This window comes from Salarias fasciatus, chromosome 20 (genome assembly GCF_902148845.1).
Source record: "Salarias fasciatus chromosome 20, fSalaFa1.1, whole genome shotgun sequence".
Lineage (NCBI taxonomy): Eukaryota > Metazoa > Chordata > Actinopteri > Blenniiformes > Blenniidae > Salarias > Salarias fasciatus.
Genome location: NC_043764.1, coordinates 20,026,733 through 20,046,832, shown reverse-complemented (window position 1 = coordinate 20,046,832; position 20,100 = coordinate 20,026,733). Strand labels below are relative to the sequence as shown.

General features: G+C 43.0%; 1 protein-coding gene across 1 annotated transcript; it reads right to left on the bottom strand.

The window, feature by feature from the left end:
• Window positions 1-12,595: 12,595 nt before the first annotated feature.
• Window positions 12,596-19,223, bottom strand: LOC115407546 (translocating chain-associated membrane protein 1-like 1). The gene is made up of 11 exons (XM_030117921.1): window positions 18,876-19,223; window positions 17,353-17,413; window positions 17,117-17,235; window positions 15,797-15,913; window positions 15,656-15,714; window positions 15,216-15,300; window positions 14,235-14,305; window positions 13,966-14,070; window positions 13,656-13,799; window positions 13,169-13,329; window positions 12,596-13,082 (listed from the first exon to the last, which is right to left on the bottom strand). The coding sequence occupies exons 1-11, from the start codon at window positions 18,993-18,995 to the stop codon at window positions 13,009-13,011; spliced, it is 1,116 nt and encodes a 371-aa protein (XP_029973781.1). The 5' UTR covers window positions 18,996-19,223; the 3' UTR covers window positions 12,596-13,008.
• Window positions 19,224-20,100: the final 877 nt, after the last annotated feature.

Below are 20,100 nucleotides of genomic sequence, written 5' to 3'. Positions count from 1 at the left end.
ACAACAACAACAACAGAGAAACAGGTCCTGACCTGCAGAGCACGCCTCCTTTGAGGGGTTGAAGGACACAGTTCATAAGATTTATGCTTAAACATTATGCAACTTAGCGTGTCAGGGCACTGGAACTGATTCAAAGTGACTTTGGGAATAGGCAGGATAAAGTTCCATCCAAGGTAGAATGAGAATACTCAAATTGTGTACAGAAAGACCGGGTGCTTCGAACAGGGAATATTTCACTGTGAGGTCAGAGCTCATACGACGACCATTGTCTTCTCTGCCCATTTTCCTTCTGGAATTATGAACCACAGTTGAGCCTGATGTGGGTGAGTATCTGTAACCAGAACCTGTGATAAACAGCACTATATGCAACACAATTTCATGCATCGTGTTGCAGATTCCCTCAGCAGCTCTCAGATGTGTACAGTGTGTCAAAGGTGAGTCTTTCTTTCCCTTGAAACATTATTAAAAACTCCTCATCCTGCAGTGAAGCTGGCCAAAATACTCACTTTGATTGGTAACAAAAGTTTTCCTTTGTCACGCTGCAAACGTTGTTATGCGTGACGTGCGGCGTTGTCTGTGGCAGATTGTTTCAGTCGGCTTTGTTTCAAACGCTGAAATGTCACATCAGCCTTTAAGCAGCCCCGGCTCGCTGTGAACTGGGTTGCTGTCGCTGGAGGGGCCTGCAGCTCCTTCAGGCCACCTATCTCTTATGGATGAGGCCCATATGCGGGCTCCATATGTGAGCTGGCAGGGTCAGCGTGCGGCTGTGACGTCGGAGCCGGGTGGCCTATGAACTGGGACGCGTCGGCGCAACTCCCCGGCCGCTGCCAAGATATACAAGGCAGGGACAGATAGCACCAAAATCCGTCACCATGGTGATACCAGGCAGACAGGAGCACAGATAGACGGATAGATACACATCCAAACACACACACACACACACACACACACGCACGCAGAGAGAGAGAGAGAGAGAGAATAAGGATCCTGTTGTGTCAATGTCGGCGGGAATGAAAGAGGAAGAGAAAAGGAAGGTGAGAGAGAAGTGAGACAAGATGATGAGATAGTGGAGTTTAGTTTAAGGCAGTTTTAAAAAGGTGCAGAGACAAGATCACAGATAATGATAAATGGCACCTTTTTTTTTTTTTGCCAGAAGAGAAGAATACTTGGGGAAAACCTCTGGGTGTTAAAGACTCACAAAGTAGAAGAAGACGAGGAGATATGAGAGGGTGTGGTTGTGGGTGTGATGGAGGAGGAGAAAAGGAAGTGTTGTAGCTCAAAAATAGCAAAACGAAAGTGAAAATAAGGCAAAACTACACTGGTTTGACTCAAAAAAGGTGATTGAGGATGAGAGTACAAGAAGGAGAAGCTGAAAATCAGTGGAAAAAGCTGAGAATATTTAAAACAGTTATCCTCACGGGTTAGGCATAATTCATCGCGCAAAAACCAAAAGACCCACCGAGGAGGGGAAAATGTGATATGAATATAACTCAGTGAGAGATGCAAAAATATTGATTTCTGTGAGGAGAGGATCCACATTTAGAAAATGTATGACTTTTGGGGTGTTGCTGCTACTTCTGTCAAACACACGTGTGCTTTAAGTTTCCTTCATCCGCTCCTTTGCACACTCACTACAACCCACAGACTCACGCTGGGATGAGTCCAAGCCAAAGGATTCAAAAACATTTAAGCCTCCTTTAAAAAGAAATTAGACTTGGAGCACATTTGAGGTCCACTGCCGGCTGCAGTGAGGCAACAACTTCAAGAGTTAAAGCTTCAAGGGTCTGAGCGGGAGGAGAGAAAGAGGACAGGGGAAAGTGAAATGAGGCACATTGTCACCGCCTAGTAAAACAATGAATAAATAATAGTGTCCTGGTCTGTTTATGGTCTCTTTCTGTAGATAAACAGACGGTATATCTTGGCTTTGGAGAAACTACGGCTGGGCCGGCCCAAAACTCCAAGTGGCCCAAAGCAAAACAACATTATTTCTTGTGGATTTTTACTAAAATCACTTCACTAAAATAAACAGTACCTCGTTCTAATAAAAGTATACAAAAAAAAGACAGTAATAATAAATCAAAATAAATACTTACACAATTATGTAAATGAACAGATAACATAAGATAACAAACATGGTTTAGAAATCAAATATAAAGTTGAATAATTAGAGCCAAAAACTGTAAAAAATGGGGAGAAAAACTTCATACAGTGAATAAATCACTGTAATTCAACTGTTTGACATTTTTCATGTTACTCTGTATTTTCCCTCAGTACTCCTTTCATTTTCTGACAACCTGTTTCCGAGATGTTTGAGAGGAAAAATCCGTTTTTACATAAAAGAATGAAATCCGGCGGCCAACTGAAAATCTGTTGTTACTAGCTAGCTGGTTATTTGCAACTATAAGCTACACTCAACCAGTTGGACTGAACTCTAAAGGAGAGTCAGGGACTCTCTGAACTTGTGGAAGTTACCTTTGTCTGTTTTTTTTCTCCTCTTCCTCTTTTTTCTCTTTCCTTTATCATCTCCTTTTTTGCAACATTTTGCCCCTCAACTTGCTTAAGCAGCTCAGTGCATACTACACACTGCACTGCACTGCACACTGCACGCTGCATACTTCACTGCACTGCCTGCTTGCAGTGGTGGGAGGGGGATCACTTCAGCAGCAGAGCTCAGTTTACTTGGTTTTCAGTGAAGTAACTTTGATAATACTCAAATCATCGCTCAAATCATGCAAAAAATATAATCTGATTTCAATTAGGAAAGTGTCAAAGTAGTTTTTAAAAGTTAACTGTTCTGGGGGGCCTTCTACTGTTGACCGGGGCCCTGAAGAAGGTGCTTAGTTGCCCTGGCTCTGAAGTTTGTATAAGTTTTAAATTAGAAAGTTTTGGAAAAGTGCCAGAGAATGATAAAGTGGTTTGTACTCCTGCCTCACAGTGAAGAATGTCCTAGTTTGATTGCTGGTTTTCTGTGTGGATTTTGCTCGTTTTTTTTCTCTGAGATCTGTGCATCGGCTAATTGGCTCCATTGCTTTACCGGAACAGTGCTTTATACCTGAATGGCTTCCACTGAAATGACTCTCTGTGAGCAACAGCGGAAGAAATTATAGCACAACTTCAACAACACATGGAGAGCAAGGACACTCCTGAAAAAATGTATTAAAAACTAATAATAAAAACTATTTGTACTTCTGTTTTGTCGATGCTTGCCTTTTTCCCCACCGATAATTGATTTTGGTTGTCTTCTTATGAAATGACTTTTTCTTGTCCTGCTCAGTCAGTGATTTTTGTCATGTTGACAGTAACAGTGCTTTAGGATTTAAATCACAAATTGAGATGATATTATTCAATTAATTTGTGGTTGCTGGAAGTGGGGGGAAAAAAAAGTATTTTCAGCGCATATAAAAAGACATAGAAAGAACCGTTTTATACCCTTATTAATGCTTGGCAATGTCATTAACGTGACTAACCGCAAACGGGTCAAGTAGACTGATACACTGGTATAATCAGACATCCATTGTTGTGAGTGTGTGCGTGCATGTTTCTCACACTTTCACACTTTTAACTTACCAAGAATTTTGCAACAAAAAAAGTATTTATTAGAGCAGTTCTTTGACAATATCTGCAAAATGGATTTTTTTTTTCTTCAATGCATTTTGGCGTGAAACATTTTAATTCGTTGGGTTGTTGGAGGATTGTTTTTCAATAGGCAGCTGGATTCAGGTTCCGGTTCCTCAGTTTTTAAAGCCACATTATTACGGCGCTTACTGTCCATCATTTAGAGAATTTTATAAGGTTGCCTCAGGCTGAAAGGAAACGGCAACAGTAGCAAATGGAATGTGATGTGAGTACACACACACACACACACACACACACACAGAGGCAGCATCAGTCGTTTTGACAGTATTGACAGTAGTAACACCTCTAACCCGACCTGAGCCTTTACAGTGCGACTTAAACATAATCCTCAGCGATAGAGGAAGGCACACACACACACACACACACACACACACACACACACACACACACACACACACACACACACACACACACACACACACACACGACCTGATAGCAATCCATTAGGTGGTTACAGCACAGGCAGAAGATGAGCGAGCTTTATTTGCTGGCACACAGTTTATTACGGAGGCATTTTCTCAGTGAGAATTTAAGGGACTGCAGAGAGAGTTGTGGGAAGGTGAGAGGAACAGCGGAGCTGCTTAAAATTCCAAACAGGTAGAGATGAGGCTTCAGGAGGGTAGTGGAACAGCTCCCAGCACACACACACACACACACACACACACACACACACACACACACGCAGAGAGAGATAGAGAGAGGGAAAAAAAAGAGTCAACCCATGTGCAGAAAACACTGTTAAATTAGTACATGGAGATTAAAGGTCCTTTTACTGAAATTCACAAGTGTCTTGTATATTTAATCATGCTGAGCTGTTTGCTTTGCTTCAAAACATTTAAAAAGCATTTTTTTCTACTAGGTTCTTCCACATTTGAGGAGGCCGCGTTAAACAGGTGATCAAGAGCATATCTGGTAAATGTATTGATAAATATACGTAAGCATTTGGCTGCCGCCTAACTTTTTTGTACAATCCCACGAAATGCATCTGGAAAATGTTCTGTATTTCAAGTATTTGCTCTGGTAAATCATTCCCGGTGCATCTAATCAGCCAGTGAAGGAGCCGCGGCACCTTCAGACAGCTCTCAGGGACAGGAAGCCGCCGTCTCTTTGCTCCACACCGAGAGGAGCTTGTGCCGAGCATGAAGACACAGGAAGGTGAAGGGTTGACCTTGCTTGTATAGACACAGCTGAAGTGGGTTTATAGCCACTCAAAAAGACGCTTTCCATATAGAATGTAATGAAATACTTTCAGAGTGTATAAAGGAATTCACTCGAAGGTCAGGAAGAGAGAAAGAAATACACGAGGAACCGTACAGGTCTGGCGATGTAAAGTCATTAGTTTGTCATATCACCATATGGTGAAGTCCTGGGCCGCCATTACCCTCGGCCTCCATCTCTGTTTGTGAAATCTGCCCCAGCATCACACAATGCGAAAATCAATACGACATGATTGAACAGATAAAGCAAAAACGGGGGGCAGTTGTCGAATCGCCGGCTCGACGGCCTCAAGGGACGATAAAGTTGCTGTTTTGAAAAACAAAACCCACCAAGGTGAAGAGGCGAGTGAGAAAAGGAAAATGGAGCCCGGGATCGTGTGCTTAGCGTCACGCCACACAAACCGGGAGTTACCACCACAGATCGGTCAGTCATTGGAGCAATAGATCCAACTGCGTGAATACACGTGACCCAGCATAGGCTGTCAGCTGTCCCATTTGTCGCCCGGGCCATGTGTGTGTGTGCACGCACATGCACATGCTTGCAGGTTATCTCGGCGTCATGTTCCAGATGTGCACCTTGTTTCTCCAAAGATAAAAAAAAGAAAAAGAAAACAAAAACACTATTCCACACAGTGTGGAGGACATGCATAAATCATATTCACATTGCTCCTGCATTTTTGTTGATTTCAGTGTTGCTCAGTGCGCTTCAGGCAAACCCCCCTCCCCTCTTAACAGAGGTCTTCTTCAGCTTTATAAGCTCACAAAGGCCACACACTGTCTTGCTGTGGTGATGCAAAGCGCCGCAGGCGGCTTCGGCCAGATGCAATAAGAATTTCTCTGAATGATAAAATATCAAAATGTAGAAGTGTTAATTAAGTGCAGAAGTATCGATGAGCGACAGGATTCCAGCTGTGCGGCGCTGAGACCACACAGGGGTTTTTTTCTTAAATGTGGAAAATATCTTTCAGCACAAAATCCTGATTTTCTGTGCAGCCTCATAATTTTTCAATACACTCTTGGCAGACTTTGAGCTTTTGGGAACTTCACGAGGGGCAAAAGATTTTAGGATTACATGCTTCAAATGGACAGACTCCCGACATGTGGAAGCCACGGAAGTGTAACCAGTAAGAGGTGAATGAGGCTCAATTAACGTGCACAAAGTTGCAACACGCTTCCTACCACCAGGATTAAAAGTCCGTTCGTCCCTCGCAAGATCAGTTTGAGGGCTGTTGAACAAGAAGCCGAATGTTGTCTGAGATCTTCTCAGCTGCTCGGTGGACAGTTTATTTAAAGTCAGATTTATACCAGTGTTCCTCCATGAGACAGTCTGCATGATGCCACCTTAGTATAAAATCCAGGAGGGGAGGTTAAATCAGCAAATTGCTGATGATCTAAAATAGCTTTCTCCATTTCAGACTGTGCAGTTTTGCACCAGCAGCATACAGATGCCTTGCTTTATAATCCCAGAAGAGGGACTATTTGCTATAATGCCAGAGGAGGAGTTTCACCCCTGCAGTTCCCACTAATGTACCTTGCATAAAATGGCGCAACCTGTATTTAGGTCACGCCTAATAGATTGTCCCATTTACTCTCCATAACCAATTTATCTAAGTTAATGTGGCAAAGTGACTGAGAGACTCGGAGAGAAAACCAACACTCATCAACGCCGACGGCCGAACCAACGAGCGGCAGGAAGACGGAACATGCAAACTCGACAGAAAAACTCGTAAAGTCTTGGCGCCGTGGCCGTGGTGCAGCAGAGCTAACCACTGTACCAGCATGCCACCTGACTTTAGAAGATTGTTGTTTTATCCCCCTTGCATAAAATATGTCTGTAAAATATTTTATGTGCCGGTTACAAACATGACTGGAGAGGAAACAGCCCAAACTATCAGGACATTATGTCACCATATAAACCCCGGACCGGCTCGCCTCATTAGGCTTCTGCTCGTGATCTAGAAAGACTTTTAAATTATTTCTGACTTGTAAGTTTGTCGGTTTATAGAGTCTGAGGTCACATTCATGGTGGGGAGGTTGGAGTCATGCAGCTGTGGAGTTAAATCTTATGTTGGACTTTAGATTTTCAGTTCTAATGATTCCTATTGAGTTTCAATACAGCGAACCAGAGCGATGCTTACATTAAAATTCACCAAAGTGGAACTGATCTTTCTCCAAAAAGAAGAGAGGCGATCACACCTGTTAAATTAAATAAAATAAACACATCTCACTGTAAATGTTTGCTGTTTTGAATGCAAGCGTGTCCAGACTAAACAATATATTCAAGAAATGGACTGTGCAATGGAAAACAAGACAGACAAGGCTTGATTTTTTTTTTTAATCCATGTATTTTCTAACTGACATACCTAATCATTTCTTTTGCTGCTCACTTTCAGTTTAAGTAACATGTTCAAAAACAGAATGTGACAAGTAAATCATTTCAGGTGAACAATAAACTACATTTGGAAAAAAAACAAAAACACAGCAGGTCCAGCAAACACCTGATTTATATTTGAGGACATCCAACTTTTGCTATAAGCTTTATGGTATATGCACACAGCCGGTGAGTTTCACAGGTTTCGGTTTATTTTAGATGTTAAGAGAAGTTATTTGACTCCTTGTTTGTCCTCTCTGTATGTAAACTACTTTATACCCGACTATGTAAAGAAACAAAGACTTTATCTTCCTCTTGCATCAGTCACCGGAGGGGGGTGTATTCCCCATCCCCTCCAGAAGACTGCAGCCTTCTTACAAACACGTCCCTGCTCCAATCTTGACTTGAAAACTCATTTGTATTTATTTTTTAAATCGTTGTGCCATTAATGACCTTCCACACACAGTTCACACCTTTAAATTTCTTCATCCGCTATTGTTTGACCTTCTGCCCTTCCCACTCCTTTACATTAACATTTCTTTAGCCAATTTGTTTCTGATCAGTTATTTCTTCTAAAGAGATTTGCCTGATTAAGAGCAACACAGACTTACACACACACACACACACACACTGTCATGGTGCCACAGAAAACAGTACAAAACTCAACCTTGCAGAAGAAAACACTATAAATGGAAAAAAAAACCCCTTCCATCTGTCTTTTCTTTTGTCCCGTCCTCATATTTGTCTTCCCGTTGCCCCTTCACTACACCTCTCTGAACGTGCTGGCTCTGACTGATAGGCCAGCGACTTCCACACTCAGCTCTCTTTTCTTCTGCTCAGTTTTTACTGTAAATCATCACGCCGTCTTCGACATTGCTGTGTCTGTTCCCGTTCCTTCATTATTTAGCCTCCCCTCCCGTCTGCTTCTCATTCCCGAGCCCGTCAGATCCTTCCAGATGTTTTGCGCCCCGTCCTTCATCGGCCTACACCTGCTCCGCTGCTCACCTCACACACACTCCGCTCTCGTCTGCTCACCCACAAATAACCACAAGGTCACCGGCGTCTTAGATCTCCAGCGAGCTCCGTGGATCACAGCGAGCAGGCCTGACTGGGAGAGCAGCTGCTGCCCAATTTGCTCATTCCAGACAATCAATGAAAATAGGACTGAAGGACTACAATGCTTCCAAGAGATTACACACACACACACACACACACACACACACACACACACACACACACACACACACACACACACACACACACACACACACAGTCCTGTCCTGCTAATTGTTGGCTATTAGTCTGCAAGTCTGGGATTACATGTCTTATTAAATACAGAATTTCAAATGAGCTTCGTTAAATAAGAAAGTACTCTCATTTTAATGAAGCTAATTTATATGGAAATTACACATAATACTGACGATTCAGCCTGAGATTTATCCTCATTGGATGAAGGGGAGGAAATAAAGAAAAAAAAAAAAGAGTGGCTAGTGATTTTTTCCCCTCCCCTCCTCAGACGCTTTCTGCAAGTTTGCTTTTAAAGCACAACCCTGACAGGGCGCAGGTCGTGCACGTTCAGGTTTGGCGGGGGGACACAACCATCAGCGAGTGCACGAGGTTGATGGAGAGCGTGTGCGTGAACCCCTGTCCTTGCGGTGACCCTGCCGAGCTCCGGCCTGCCTCTCCGGTTCCCACTGATCCATCAAGCTGTCCGATCGCTCAGAGGGAAGCCATTAGTCTGAAACAACATCAGACATTAGCGGCGAGCTGCAGGTGTCTCTTTTCTGCAGGCTTCACGCCGCACGTCATATTTACGCTCCGGCTCGTCTAAATCAGAGGCCTGCACCTGGATAAAGCGATACCTTAAGCCAATTGCACAGACGCATCGCCACTTAGATCTCCCTGGAACAGTGCTGTGCCACATATTGTGTGATAAGACAATGTTTCTGTCGTTCTCACTCTGACTGGTGATTTATTAATGCAGGGCTGCATGCAGCTTTGCCCCAGCAGACTGCTTTGGTCCCTCAGGCTAAACAGCTCACTGTTGCCCCCTGGTGGTAATTATCCTGGAAACACGAGTTGGACAATATTCCCTCATGTCTCTTGACACACAACCCCCAGTGACTAATGTACAATAAAAGTGTTATAAATGAAGAAGATTTTCAAATATAACCTGGAGGGAAATCTGTGAAAAGATACAGTGAGAAATAGGTGAGAGAAAAAAATAATAAAACAACCTCAAAACCAATAACCCGTGCTTTACGAAGGACACTTTCCTTGCTGGTTCACCTCAAGAGTGGATAATTATCTGGAGCGCTCATAATTTACTGGGCACTTTGAAACCACTGTGTGTTTGCATGCCTTTTTTTTTTTTCTCCCCATGGAGTTTCCATGGAGACAGACAATCCAACCTGCAGGCAACATGTGCAAAAAAAATGTGTTCAACAAGTTGCTTGTAATGAACAAAAAGCTTTATTTAAAACATGAAATTAAAAAAAATATATATATAGTGACAAAGAAAAATGATCAGAACTCACAAGAATTTGCATAAATATATACCATCAGAGCAGTTCAGAGACGACATATTTTAAAAAGGAAATATCCCGCAACATCTATAAACAAGCAGCAGAATCAAAACAAATCCAAGGACAATGCAGAAGGAAATAAAGGAATACAATAAACATTGTGTGTCTCTTCTATGCAGGTGTTTTTTTTTTTTTTTTTTTTAGGCGGTCTCATGTTTAAATGCATCATTGACTGTTGCCACCTACAGGTTGCTCAACACAGTTAATTCACTGCAGTCTCTTTTTACATAAAGTTCTCAACAAGACGAAATGCACACAGCAACTCCAAATTTGTACTTCATTGAATAGAACCGATGCAGGAACAGCCCGAAAGTGAGCAGTGTCGTGGTGCATAATGCATACAATGCAAAAAAAAAAGAAAAGAAAAGAAAAAAAACGAAAAAAAGAAGTGCATTCCTGTGGGATTATACAGGCTATTGTGTCTCGAAGCGAGGGGAGGCTCATGTTTCACAGCCTGATTGTTGCACAGCGTGACATCTGATGAGCAGGGAAAGCCTACAGATGTTTTCACTCTGCAAAAAAAAAAAAAAAAAAAAAAAAAAAAAAATCTACTTTGTTAACTTGACTTCGCGGGCCGGTCACCTGCCCGACTGGAACACGGAAAACACAATGACTGACCGTTCTACTCGACCGGCCGTATATTTAGGAGAGTGGACGACCGGTGCCGGTGTGACGGTGAAAAGGAGTCGTCGTGGAAAAAGCTGCCGAGTGCATCAGCAGCCGAGTGTTAACTGTGCTCTAATAAGGCCATGAAGTTAAAGAAACCATGAGGCTAAGTCAAAGTTACACTCATACCACAACGTATACCCACACTGACAGTTCAGCAAGCTTCATTCTTATATTAAAACAAAAAACAAAAAACAAGTTGTAACATGGATGCAAAACAAATATTAACACGTGTGTACTGAACAACAGTTTTAACAGTTTTCCCTCTATAAAAATAGCTTAAAAATCTGACACATATTTTAGTACAGTGTAGGGTTGAATCCTTTTTTTTTTTTAGTTTTAGATCTTTTACATCTGAGAGAGTTTGATAACAGGCTGGTACATAAGTCCTCTGCTCTTCCTTCCCTCCTATGACACTGCTGTACACAGACGTGTGGCTTTGAAGACCACCGGAGTCCCAGTGAGGAGTGCTAAAGGGAGCGTTTTAAAAAAACAAAACTAAACAAGTGGCTTCTTCCATCTCCTCCCTACTTTAGACTACAACTGTCGCACCGTCTCTTCTGTACAGCGCTTCACATGCACAGTGCTCAAGTAAGTAGAGAAGGACTTGGTCCAGAAGAGGAAGGAGCACCGCCCACAATGCAACCTGTGTGCTCAGAGCAATGTCAGAATCATTGAAAAGGTGAAGCAGGAAGGACGGAACGTGCCGCATCTGGCAAGACAAGCGTGTGTCTCTCTCTCACACGGCGGCGGCGGCGGCGCAGGGCCCGAGACGCCCGACACAGAAGCATTGAGTAACCTATAGAACAAACACGTCTATCCACAACGCGCGGGGGGGGGGGGGGGGGGGGGGGGGGGGGGGGGGGGGAGCCCGTCGGGAGCCGAGTCGGACTGAATAGGATGGTGAAATACAACCGACGGGCAGGAGTCAATGAACAGATTGTCACATTTCATGCTCTGCTCACAGGCAATAATTTTTTTTACGAGACAAGCAATAAACATCGTTGTCACCATCATCATCATTCAGGCCCAGTTAATTCACAAACATACACAGAAGGCAAAACAATTTTCTACACACACACACACACGAGCAGGCACACAAACACAGTCCCTTACAAACACGCCTCCCATCGCACCTCGGGATAGAATTCATGGTGTTAAGTGGTGAATGACGTGTCCCCTGATACCCAAGAAATAATAATAATCGTAATAAAAAAAAAAAAAGAAGAACTTCAACGAGAGGAGAACACAACACGACGCAAGCAGAACCAGTGATAAAAACCACCAACATTATAAGGACACTTGAAGAAAGATTGTATTGTTTGGATTAACTCAATGCAGTTGCTATGTACCGCTGTGTTTGCTGGTTATAGCTTTTCAAAGAATATAAAACAATAACTATCTGTAGTAAATGACAAAAATAAATAACTGAAACCTCTTGCAGCAGTTGTAAAAAGGCCACTGAATGCTTGTGTTTGTGTGTGTGTGCGTGTGTGTGTGTATTTTGCAGTAGTATGCATGTGAGAGAGATGCAAACTGAACAGCGCCGGTCGAAACGAGCCAGAAAGTCTTTAAGCCTGAACACCATCATGCATCAGCGTCGCCGTATATAAAAAGACTTTAGGTGCAGCCTCCGCGCTTGAAATTTCCACTCATGCCATTTCGTGACGGTTTAGCTGTATGCAAACAGTACGGCGCCGCGGGTTACACTCCGGCCGTCCAGCTGAAACAGGCCGACCGCAATCAGAAAAAAAAAAAAGAAAAGTGCCTCAATCCAGTAACAGGTTGGATTTCAATGGCAGAGGCAGTCAGATAATGGCAGTACACGACCAGGGAGTTAAGCGCAAGCTTCACTTTTCTGGCTGCAGCTTTGCCGAACGCCTGAACAGCACGAATGTTCCTCCGGACTCATTAATTTCGGATGTTTTCCTGACAACTGCACAATACTGACATGCTGTCCTGCAGAGTGAGAAAGGCTTTATTTCAGGACATGATGACCCACTGGCCTGTTCTATGAGTCTACCTCAATAAGGCTCCGACTTAAAATGACGGCCCGTACAGCTGGTCTGTACACTGACGCTTCATATTAAGTTGCCCTGAAGTCTAAATTGGCTTTTTTCTTTTTTTTAAGGTACTGTGAATTTAACCGATTCAATGTCAAATTGCTGGAAAAGCAACTCAGCTTAAAAGTACCCGACGAGTGATCGTAGTTTTACACAAAAAGGACACTTTGAAGAGCTAAATCCATCCCCTTAAAGCATTGCAACCAGCACGGCGCTGCCAGCGTCCCATCCGCAGCCAGCCCGGACGGACAACAAGCGTTTGGAGCAGACCGTCACGCTGGACGTTTTCAGAGGGGAGTTTAACCCCAGGAGGGCCGTTACATAAGGTTTCTTTAGTGCGCTTGAAACATTTGTTTTGGAGAGCAGTAGACAAATTTTGAGCGAAGACATATTGTCACATTGTCAGAAGTCCCTCACTTGTGTGTGTGTGTTTTTCTTTTTTTTTCTTCCCATCGCAAACTCCCGTGTCTCTACGACGCTTTGGCTTTTCTCGCTCGCGGGGACGTTTTGTCCTCCGACTTGACGACTCCGTTGGCTGCACCTCCTGAAAGAGAAAGCGCGTATTTCAGATATAAACGTCGAGCAGGTGGTGACACACAGCGGCAGAGAGGATGAGGCGTGCTTCCTCACCCCTGGCAGGTTCCCTTTTGTGCGGCTTGCTCTTTGGGCTGACTGTCTTCTTCTTTGACGCCTGGTTCTGGCTGTGCTCTCGCCACTTTTTCAACTGGAAATTGATGAACTTCCACATCATCCAGGCCTGCGTCAGGCAGATAGCTGCCAGACAAGTCATCCTGAGGGGTGAGAGTGAGGACGCTTATTGGAATCATTCTTCATGTGATGCATTAAGAGTGAGTCTACACTTGGTTTGGTTCCTGATTTGAACCAGTTGGAAATTTGGCTTATTTAATCTTCAGAGTGAATCAAAACACATAAACAGATGGCAAATCTGACGCTTCAAAGATGTTTATTAGATAAAACTTCCAAGTATTTGATTCAATGCATCTTTTTTTTTTTTTTTTTTTCCTACCAGGTGAGACCACATGGTCATTTAGAAAATGTGAAAACTGAGAAATCACTGCCAGCACAGCATCTCAGACACTCTGAGCTCAGGTCCTACCTCACGGTGAGCACGTTGAAGTTGCCCTCTGCCAGGGAGAAGCCCTGGTTTTCCGTACGGGGCAGGCCGAAGCCGAACGTCAGGACTGACAGTGTGAGTGTGAGGAGGCGGGCAATGACGAAGAGGAGCGCCCACAAAGTGAAGCTGAAAAGAAAAAAGAAAGAGAGGATCCGATTTGATACGTGTTTACAGATTATAAAGATTGACTCTCATGTACGTATGAATGTAAAACTTGAGCTGCTGAAGGTTTAGTTGACATCTTATTGGACGTGAAGTGACATGGGAAGAAAGAATGGAGTAAAAACGATACCCTTTCTGCTTGTTCTCGTCACTGAAGTAGAAGAGGCGCGATGCGTGAAACAGGAGCTCCACCAGGTAATGAGGAACCAGCAGCACCAGGCCCAGTCGGTGGAGGCTGGACGGAGAGACACAGCGAATGAAGGGAGGGCGAGTCGCAGCGCCAAGAAAGCAAAGGACATGACAGTCTGAAACAGTCGGTCTTCAGGGGAGGGAATCAGATTTAGATCAGATGAGCTTCCTGCGGACGTATGTTCATATAGATTCCGTCATGTGACTCACTTTAAGACGTAGGCACCGGTGATGTGGACAACGTAAAGGCAAATGTAATAAAGCTGGCGGGGGATGTCTTCCTGCAACGGCACAACACAGCGGGAAGGTTTGGGTCAGAAACAACAAAACAAAGTGTTTTATAGGTTTTCATTTCTTGACAAAAACAAACTTCTCTATTGTGCTCTAATTATTTTTAGACACTCCTGCACTTCAGCTCACTGAAACAGTTTTTTTTTTTGTGCAGAAAATTAAGGTTTAATTTGACATCCAGAGTTTTAAAGCCCCGACTCATTAACCACCTTTCAGCTTTGGAAAGATGATGCACTTTCTATGCAAATGAAGCTGTGACATCTACTTGGCTCCAATTCACTCCCAAATAACACATTCAGAGAACTGAAAGACAAAACAGCTAAAGATCTCTGCTCCCATGCATTATTTAACTGAGCTCAAATCAATGTGCTTTTTCAAAAAAAAAAAAAAAAAAGGGGAAGGGGCATTAATAAGTAATATCTCCTTCATCCTAGCCGAGCTAATACTTCTTAAATTCTTCTTACTTGTTACTAAGTGGTGCAACACAAGTATGATTTAGGCTTCTGCAGGTTGTACATGTGCACACTGCATGTGTGGACTGCAAATCAGAGCTTTCAGATGACTGGAGGTACGCGGTACGGAGCTTGACTTGGCTGATGCCACTTCTCTGTTTAATCTGTTTAATGCAACATTCCCCCTTCTCCCTCCCATGTTTTGACATTTCATATGTAATTTTTTTGATAAAATAAAAACATAACAGGAAAAAAATCCTGTCTAGACAGTTCATTCCCCTGAACCTCGGATTTTTCTGCTTGCCCATCAGAGTTTTCAAAATTACAAAGGTAATTTGCATTGAAATGCACTGGTGATTCATTCGTTCATTCATAAAAATGAGTAATGTTCAAACAGTTTGACTCTCACTTTGTGTCTGAAGCGTATGGTTCATGAAGTGACTCTTACCTTCCGTACTTTCTGAAAATACAGCTCAGGAAGTGCATGGAGCCAGTAGGCAATTTGGCAAATGTAGAAGAACTTGACCTGAAAACTACAGAGAGAACAAGAGAACCTTTGTAGCAGGAGTTACGGTATGGTACATCATTACAGCTGACTTTAGACAATGTTATGCATGCTGTGATATTCTCTAAACTTCTTTTTGTACAGAAACATATTAAGCTGTGGAAATAGGAACTATTTTCCTTGGGGTTTATCGCTTACACATGACTCAATGACATTGATCTCACTGTGATAAAAAAAACAAACAAACAAACTCCAAACTGATAAAAGTGCCATTGAAGCTCCTTATCAGAAATACCATCTGTGTTTTAAGTCAATTAAATGTGGAATGAAGTATTTATTTCTGCACTAAATTGTCAAGTATGAACCATGAAAGGGACACTTACACCATGTGAGTGTGTGGGTAACCCTCCCATAAGAAAGTAGGGTTTGTTGCAAAGTCCTCCTGTCGGACAGAAAGACACACTGCGTTCAGAAAACATCATCTGGCACGCGAGTGAAACCCCCGTCCCGTCTGGGCGACGTACCGCTGTTAGGATGCTGCAGCCCCAGATGAAGGAGAACAGGTAGAAGGCTGCGAGCTGTCCCGACTCGTTGAACTTGCTGTGTTTGGTTTTTGACAGATGCAACCTCCGATTCATTTTCTGAAAGCAAAAAAAAAACAAAGAAAGCATAAAAATGTTGAACAAATCAATCGTGTGGGGTTCTCTGATGACAGGACGTAGGATTTGTGAGGGATTTGTTACGCCAACCACCGATACATGAAAAGTGCAAAATACACCATTCCCAATGCATTTTTATTACCTTTATTTAAAATGTCTCGACTATTTCTAGCAAAATCTGTAAAGCGCTATTAGTGCATGTTATCAGATCCTGCCTAGAGAAGCCACAGAATATCAAATTCAGTTCAACTCCCCCACCCAGCCCTGAATTCAGAAGGGAAACGGCTTTAGGGATGAAGGAGTGCTTGTACCTGTTTGCCCTTCATACGAGGAAGTCTGAGCCATGAAACAAAGGATGTTTTGATTTACTGACCTCTAAACGTTAAAACACATGCTTTCAAATTTAAAACCTGAAAATGAACCGAGGGCTTCCGCACTGGCGAGGCTCTATCCTCATGATGAGGGGCTAATTTGCAAAGGAAATGCCTGGATAAAAAAAACTTGGTATTGGTGTTATGATTCAATTAAAAAGATTCCCATAACTAAGTTGCCCTCAACTTTAAAGAGAAAACGTTTACTTTGCATTATGACTCTAGTTTTCCCATATTTAAGGAAGACCTATGGAAGAACGTGGAGAAGCAATAATCTACATTTCTACATTACCGGAATGTGTTTTACAGCCAGTTAAAAAAAAAAATGGAAGGAACAAACCAGTTTTAGTGTCACCTCACTATTTTTAGGCATGAAACAGACATAAAACAAAAATTATTCTTTTACTAATGATACTCTACTGGGAATAGCCATCAAAGGCAGACGGCGTCAGGAGAAACACGAGCATCATTCCTGTCATTGTGCTTTTAGCGCACACGCAGGAGGAGGGATGGAATCTGATCACTTTCAAACAGATCTAAAAGAAAAAAAGACACACGACACAGCCGACACGTGTGGCAACAGAGAAACTTCAGATGCTTCTGAAATGAAACACTTCAGACTTTTGTGTGGAAGTTGAATTGGGTGTTATGATTCCCTTGGAAAAAGAAACTCATGAGTTTCTTAAGGTGGAGATGGAAGGGGCTTTAAACAGATTTACACATGCAAATTAAACTGTTGGGGAAAAAAAAGAGCTGTCGTGTTATAAAAGGAAGAACAATGTGGGTCAGTACGGTCTGACGCTGGTGTACTCACATCGAGAATGTATTCTTGTATCAAGGCATGGAGAATGACTGCAATAAGCAGGTAGAAAAACACCGTGGCCACATCTTTGGGGCCGTACTGGTAAAGGTTCACTGGTTCACTTTTCTCATCTGTAAAAAGAACCAAACGAGACAAGAACACAGAAACGCATGGTTGAAAACCTTCAAAGCTCCACTGTGGTTAAATAGAAACGGCAGTGAATGACGGACCAGTGAATATCTGCTCACCAAGAACTTGGGTGACGTTGTACTGGACTGTGATGAACATGATGGCAAACTTTGCTGTGACCTGGAAGAGAGAAATATTCAGAAAAACAGACCAGACAGCTGTGTGTGGAGAGTGGTGTACACACTATATATACATATATATATATATATATATATATATATATATATATATATATATATATATATATATATACACGGATGGATTAATATTGGTACTCAATGTGACATTTATAATCAATGCATCAATCTTGTATTTTACAATATGAAATCTGATTACCCAACAGCAAGAAACAACAATATAGCATGCAGCTTCTCTCCAGTACAGTTTTCTGTTCTACTTCACCTTCTAACTCTCTGAGAAGCTGTGCTCATTCATACACATGTAAACATGATCAGTAATCAGATATATCGTCTTTGGAGGGGTGTAAATGTGTGTTTAATTACAGTGGGAAGAAGGTGTAGAGTCGACTGATTCCTGTCATCAAGTCGTTGTAACTTGGCTGTACCCTGAACTTGGCTACTTTATACACTGGATGATCTTCTCACCACAGCAGGGAATCAAACCCAGGTCCCCACACTCAAGGTCAAGACTTAACCTGATGAGCCAACAATTATTACAGCTCTTTCCAAATTAGACACACTGCCATCGTACTAATATCTGCAGCATTTTGTTCCTGACTCACACTGAGCAGACTCCAGCACTCAAACACTGCAGCCATCCTCTCTGACTGACCTCTGCAGCACATGTGCATCCATGGGGGGAATCCAGAGTTCTGCAAATTTATTTGACCTTTGAAATCTCAAAGTCAAATCTCCTCTGACATGCAGTTGACTTTAAACACTCAGTGTTTGTACTGATGTGTCACTGCTTGCATCTATGCAATACAAAACCCAAATATTTTATCCACATATGCAATAAGTGAAGACTAGCGTATCAAACAGTAATAATGGGGGTGTGCAGACTCAGCAGCTGCCTTGAGCGTCTCCTGCAGAGTGAAGGTGTTCACCATCACAGCTAGAATGGCTCTTATAGCTGTAGCATCATCAGTGTGCATCATGGGCCTGTAATCCCCACCAAAGAACAGAAAATTACATTTCTGCACCAGGCTTTATACCCTTTTACAGAGTGATGCTGAGTAAGACCACAGATGCTTTACATAGGGGGAGATCTGGGGAGAGTGAGGATGTCTTTGGGTGGGGTGTTTGACTGAAAGCTGCTCAGGCAGCAGCTGCAGCAGCTGGGCTGCTGATCAGACGTGTAGCATGCAGGCAAACATTTAGCCTGAGCAGCCTGCTCATCAGGCCAGGAACATGCACAGGTTAGCTACGAGAGGCAGTGGATTAGCCTGCTGATAACATGACTTGTCAGCTGTGCCAGCGGGCCTCATCATCATCATCATCATCATCCCTGGCAAGCAGTGAGACACATGAGAAGGGAAGGAGAAAGACACACCAGGAGCGCTGCTGTCATGTCAGCTAACGGGAGCTAGCATCAGCTAACGGTTCAGTCAGTCACACAGTACCTCAAACATCAGGCCCAGGAGGATAATCATGGCCAAACACGACACCATGTCGGCGTGATTCTGGATCACAAACTCATGGCTCAGCACCGGCGGACTCTTGTTCTTCTTGCGGAAGCCCATGGCTCACCGACGCGGCTGTGGCTGCTCCGGCTAGGGGGGGATTTTCGGTGGAGCTAGCTTCCCCTGCCGCCGCCGAGGTGGCCTGCACGTCTCAGCCGAAGGATGCGAGCGCTCTGCCCGGGGCCGGTCCCTCCTCTGCCGTCCGTGAACACGGTGAACCGCTGCCCGTGTGTTTGAAAACAGTCATGAAGAGGAACGCCAAACACCACAGCACGACACCCACTTTTTTTTCGCAGCCTGTTGAAGTCAGATGACGGGCCCTCCCACTTCAAACCCCCATTCATGAACCGCCCAGTGTCATTGACGTAGGAGGAGAACCCGGGCCCGTGGTGCGTTCACGGACGCCACGCAACGCACGCATGCATACAACTGCTTTCTGCTGACATCAGAACAGATAATTTGTTCCAGCAGGGAGATACAAATCATCTCATTTCAGCCCAGTCTCACATGGAATGTGAAATAACAGCACAGTAACCCATAAATAATCACAACTGCGAGTGTTTTCCCTTTATTTTAGAGCGAAGAAGTAGAAAAAAGATCAAATTTACAGATAGAATTATTTTTTTAAAGTCAATCCAATTTTAAAGATGGTGCAAGAGTAAAAAGCAAAAAAGAAACAAAGAAACAAACTGACATTCTCCTTTTGCAGCACATGTTTTGCCTTAAATTTTCAGTTCTCAGTTCAATTAAATTTTATTTATGAATAAATAAAACAGTAATTTCAGGGAACTTTTACTTTGAAAAATCCAACAAATCCACGCGAACAAGCCTTGGCAAAGGTAGAATGGGGAAAAACTCCACCTTAAGAGGAAGAAACCTTTGCAGAACAAGGTTCGGAGATTGAGACTTTATAGCCACTGAAAATGCAGCTCATCAGATTTGTTTTTGAGTTAACGATGCACATCCATGCAAAAAGACCATCTCTGCAACAGTATGTCTGGTTAAGGTACGTAATTTACAATATGTGTAACCACCACACTAATAATAAGAGAGTAAGTTAAAAGAAAAACAACCACAAAAACAAACAAACAAACAAACAAACAAATGAACTGCTGTTCATACTAAATTTGCTCATCATATTATCCAGAATCAGCAGTTATAGAAT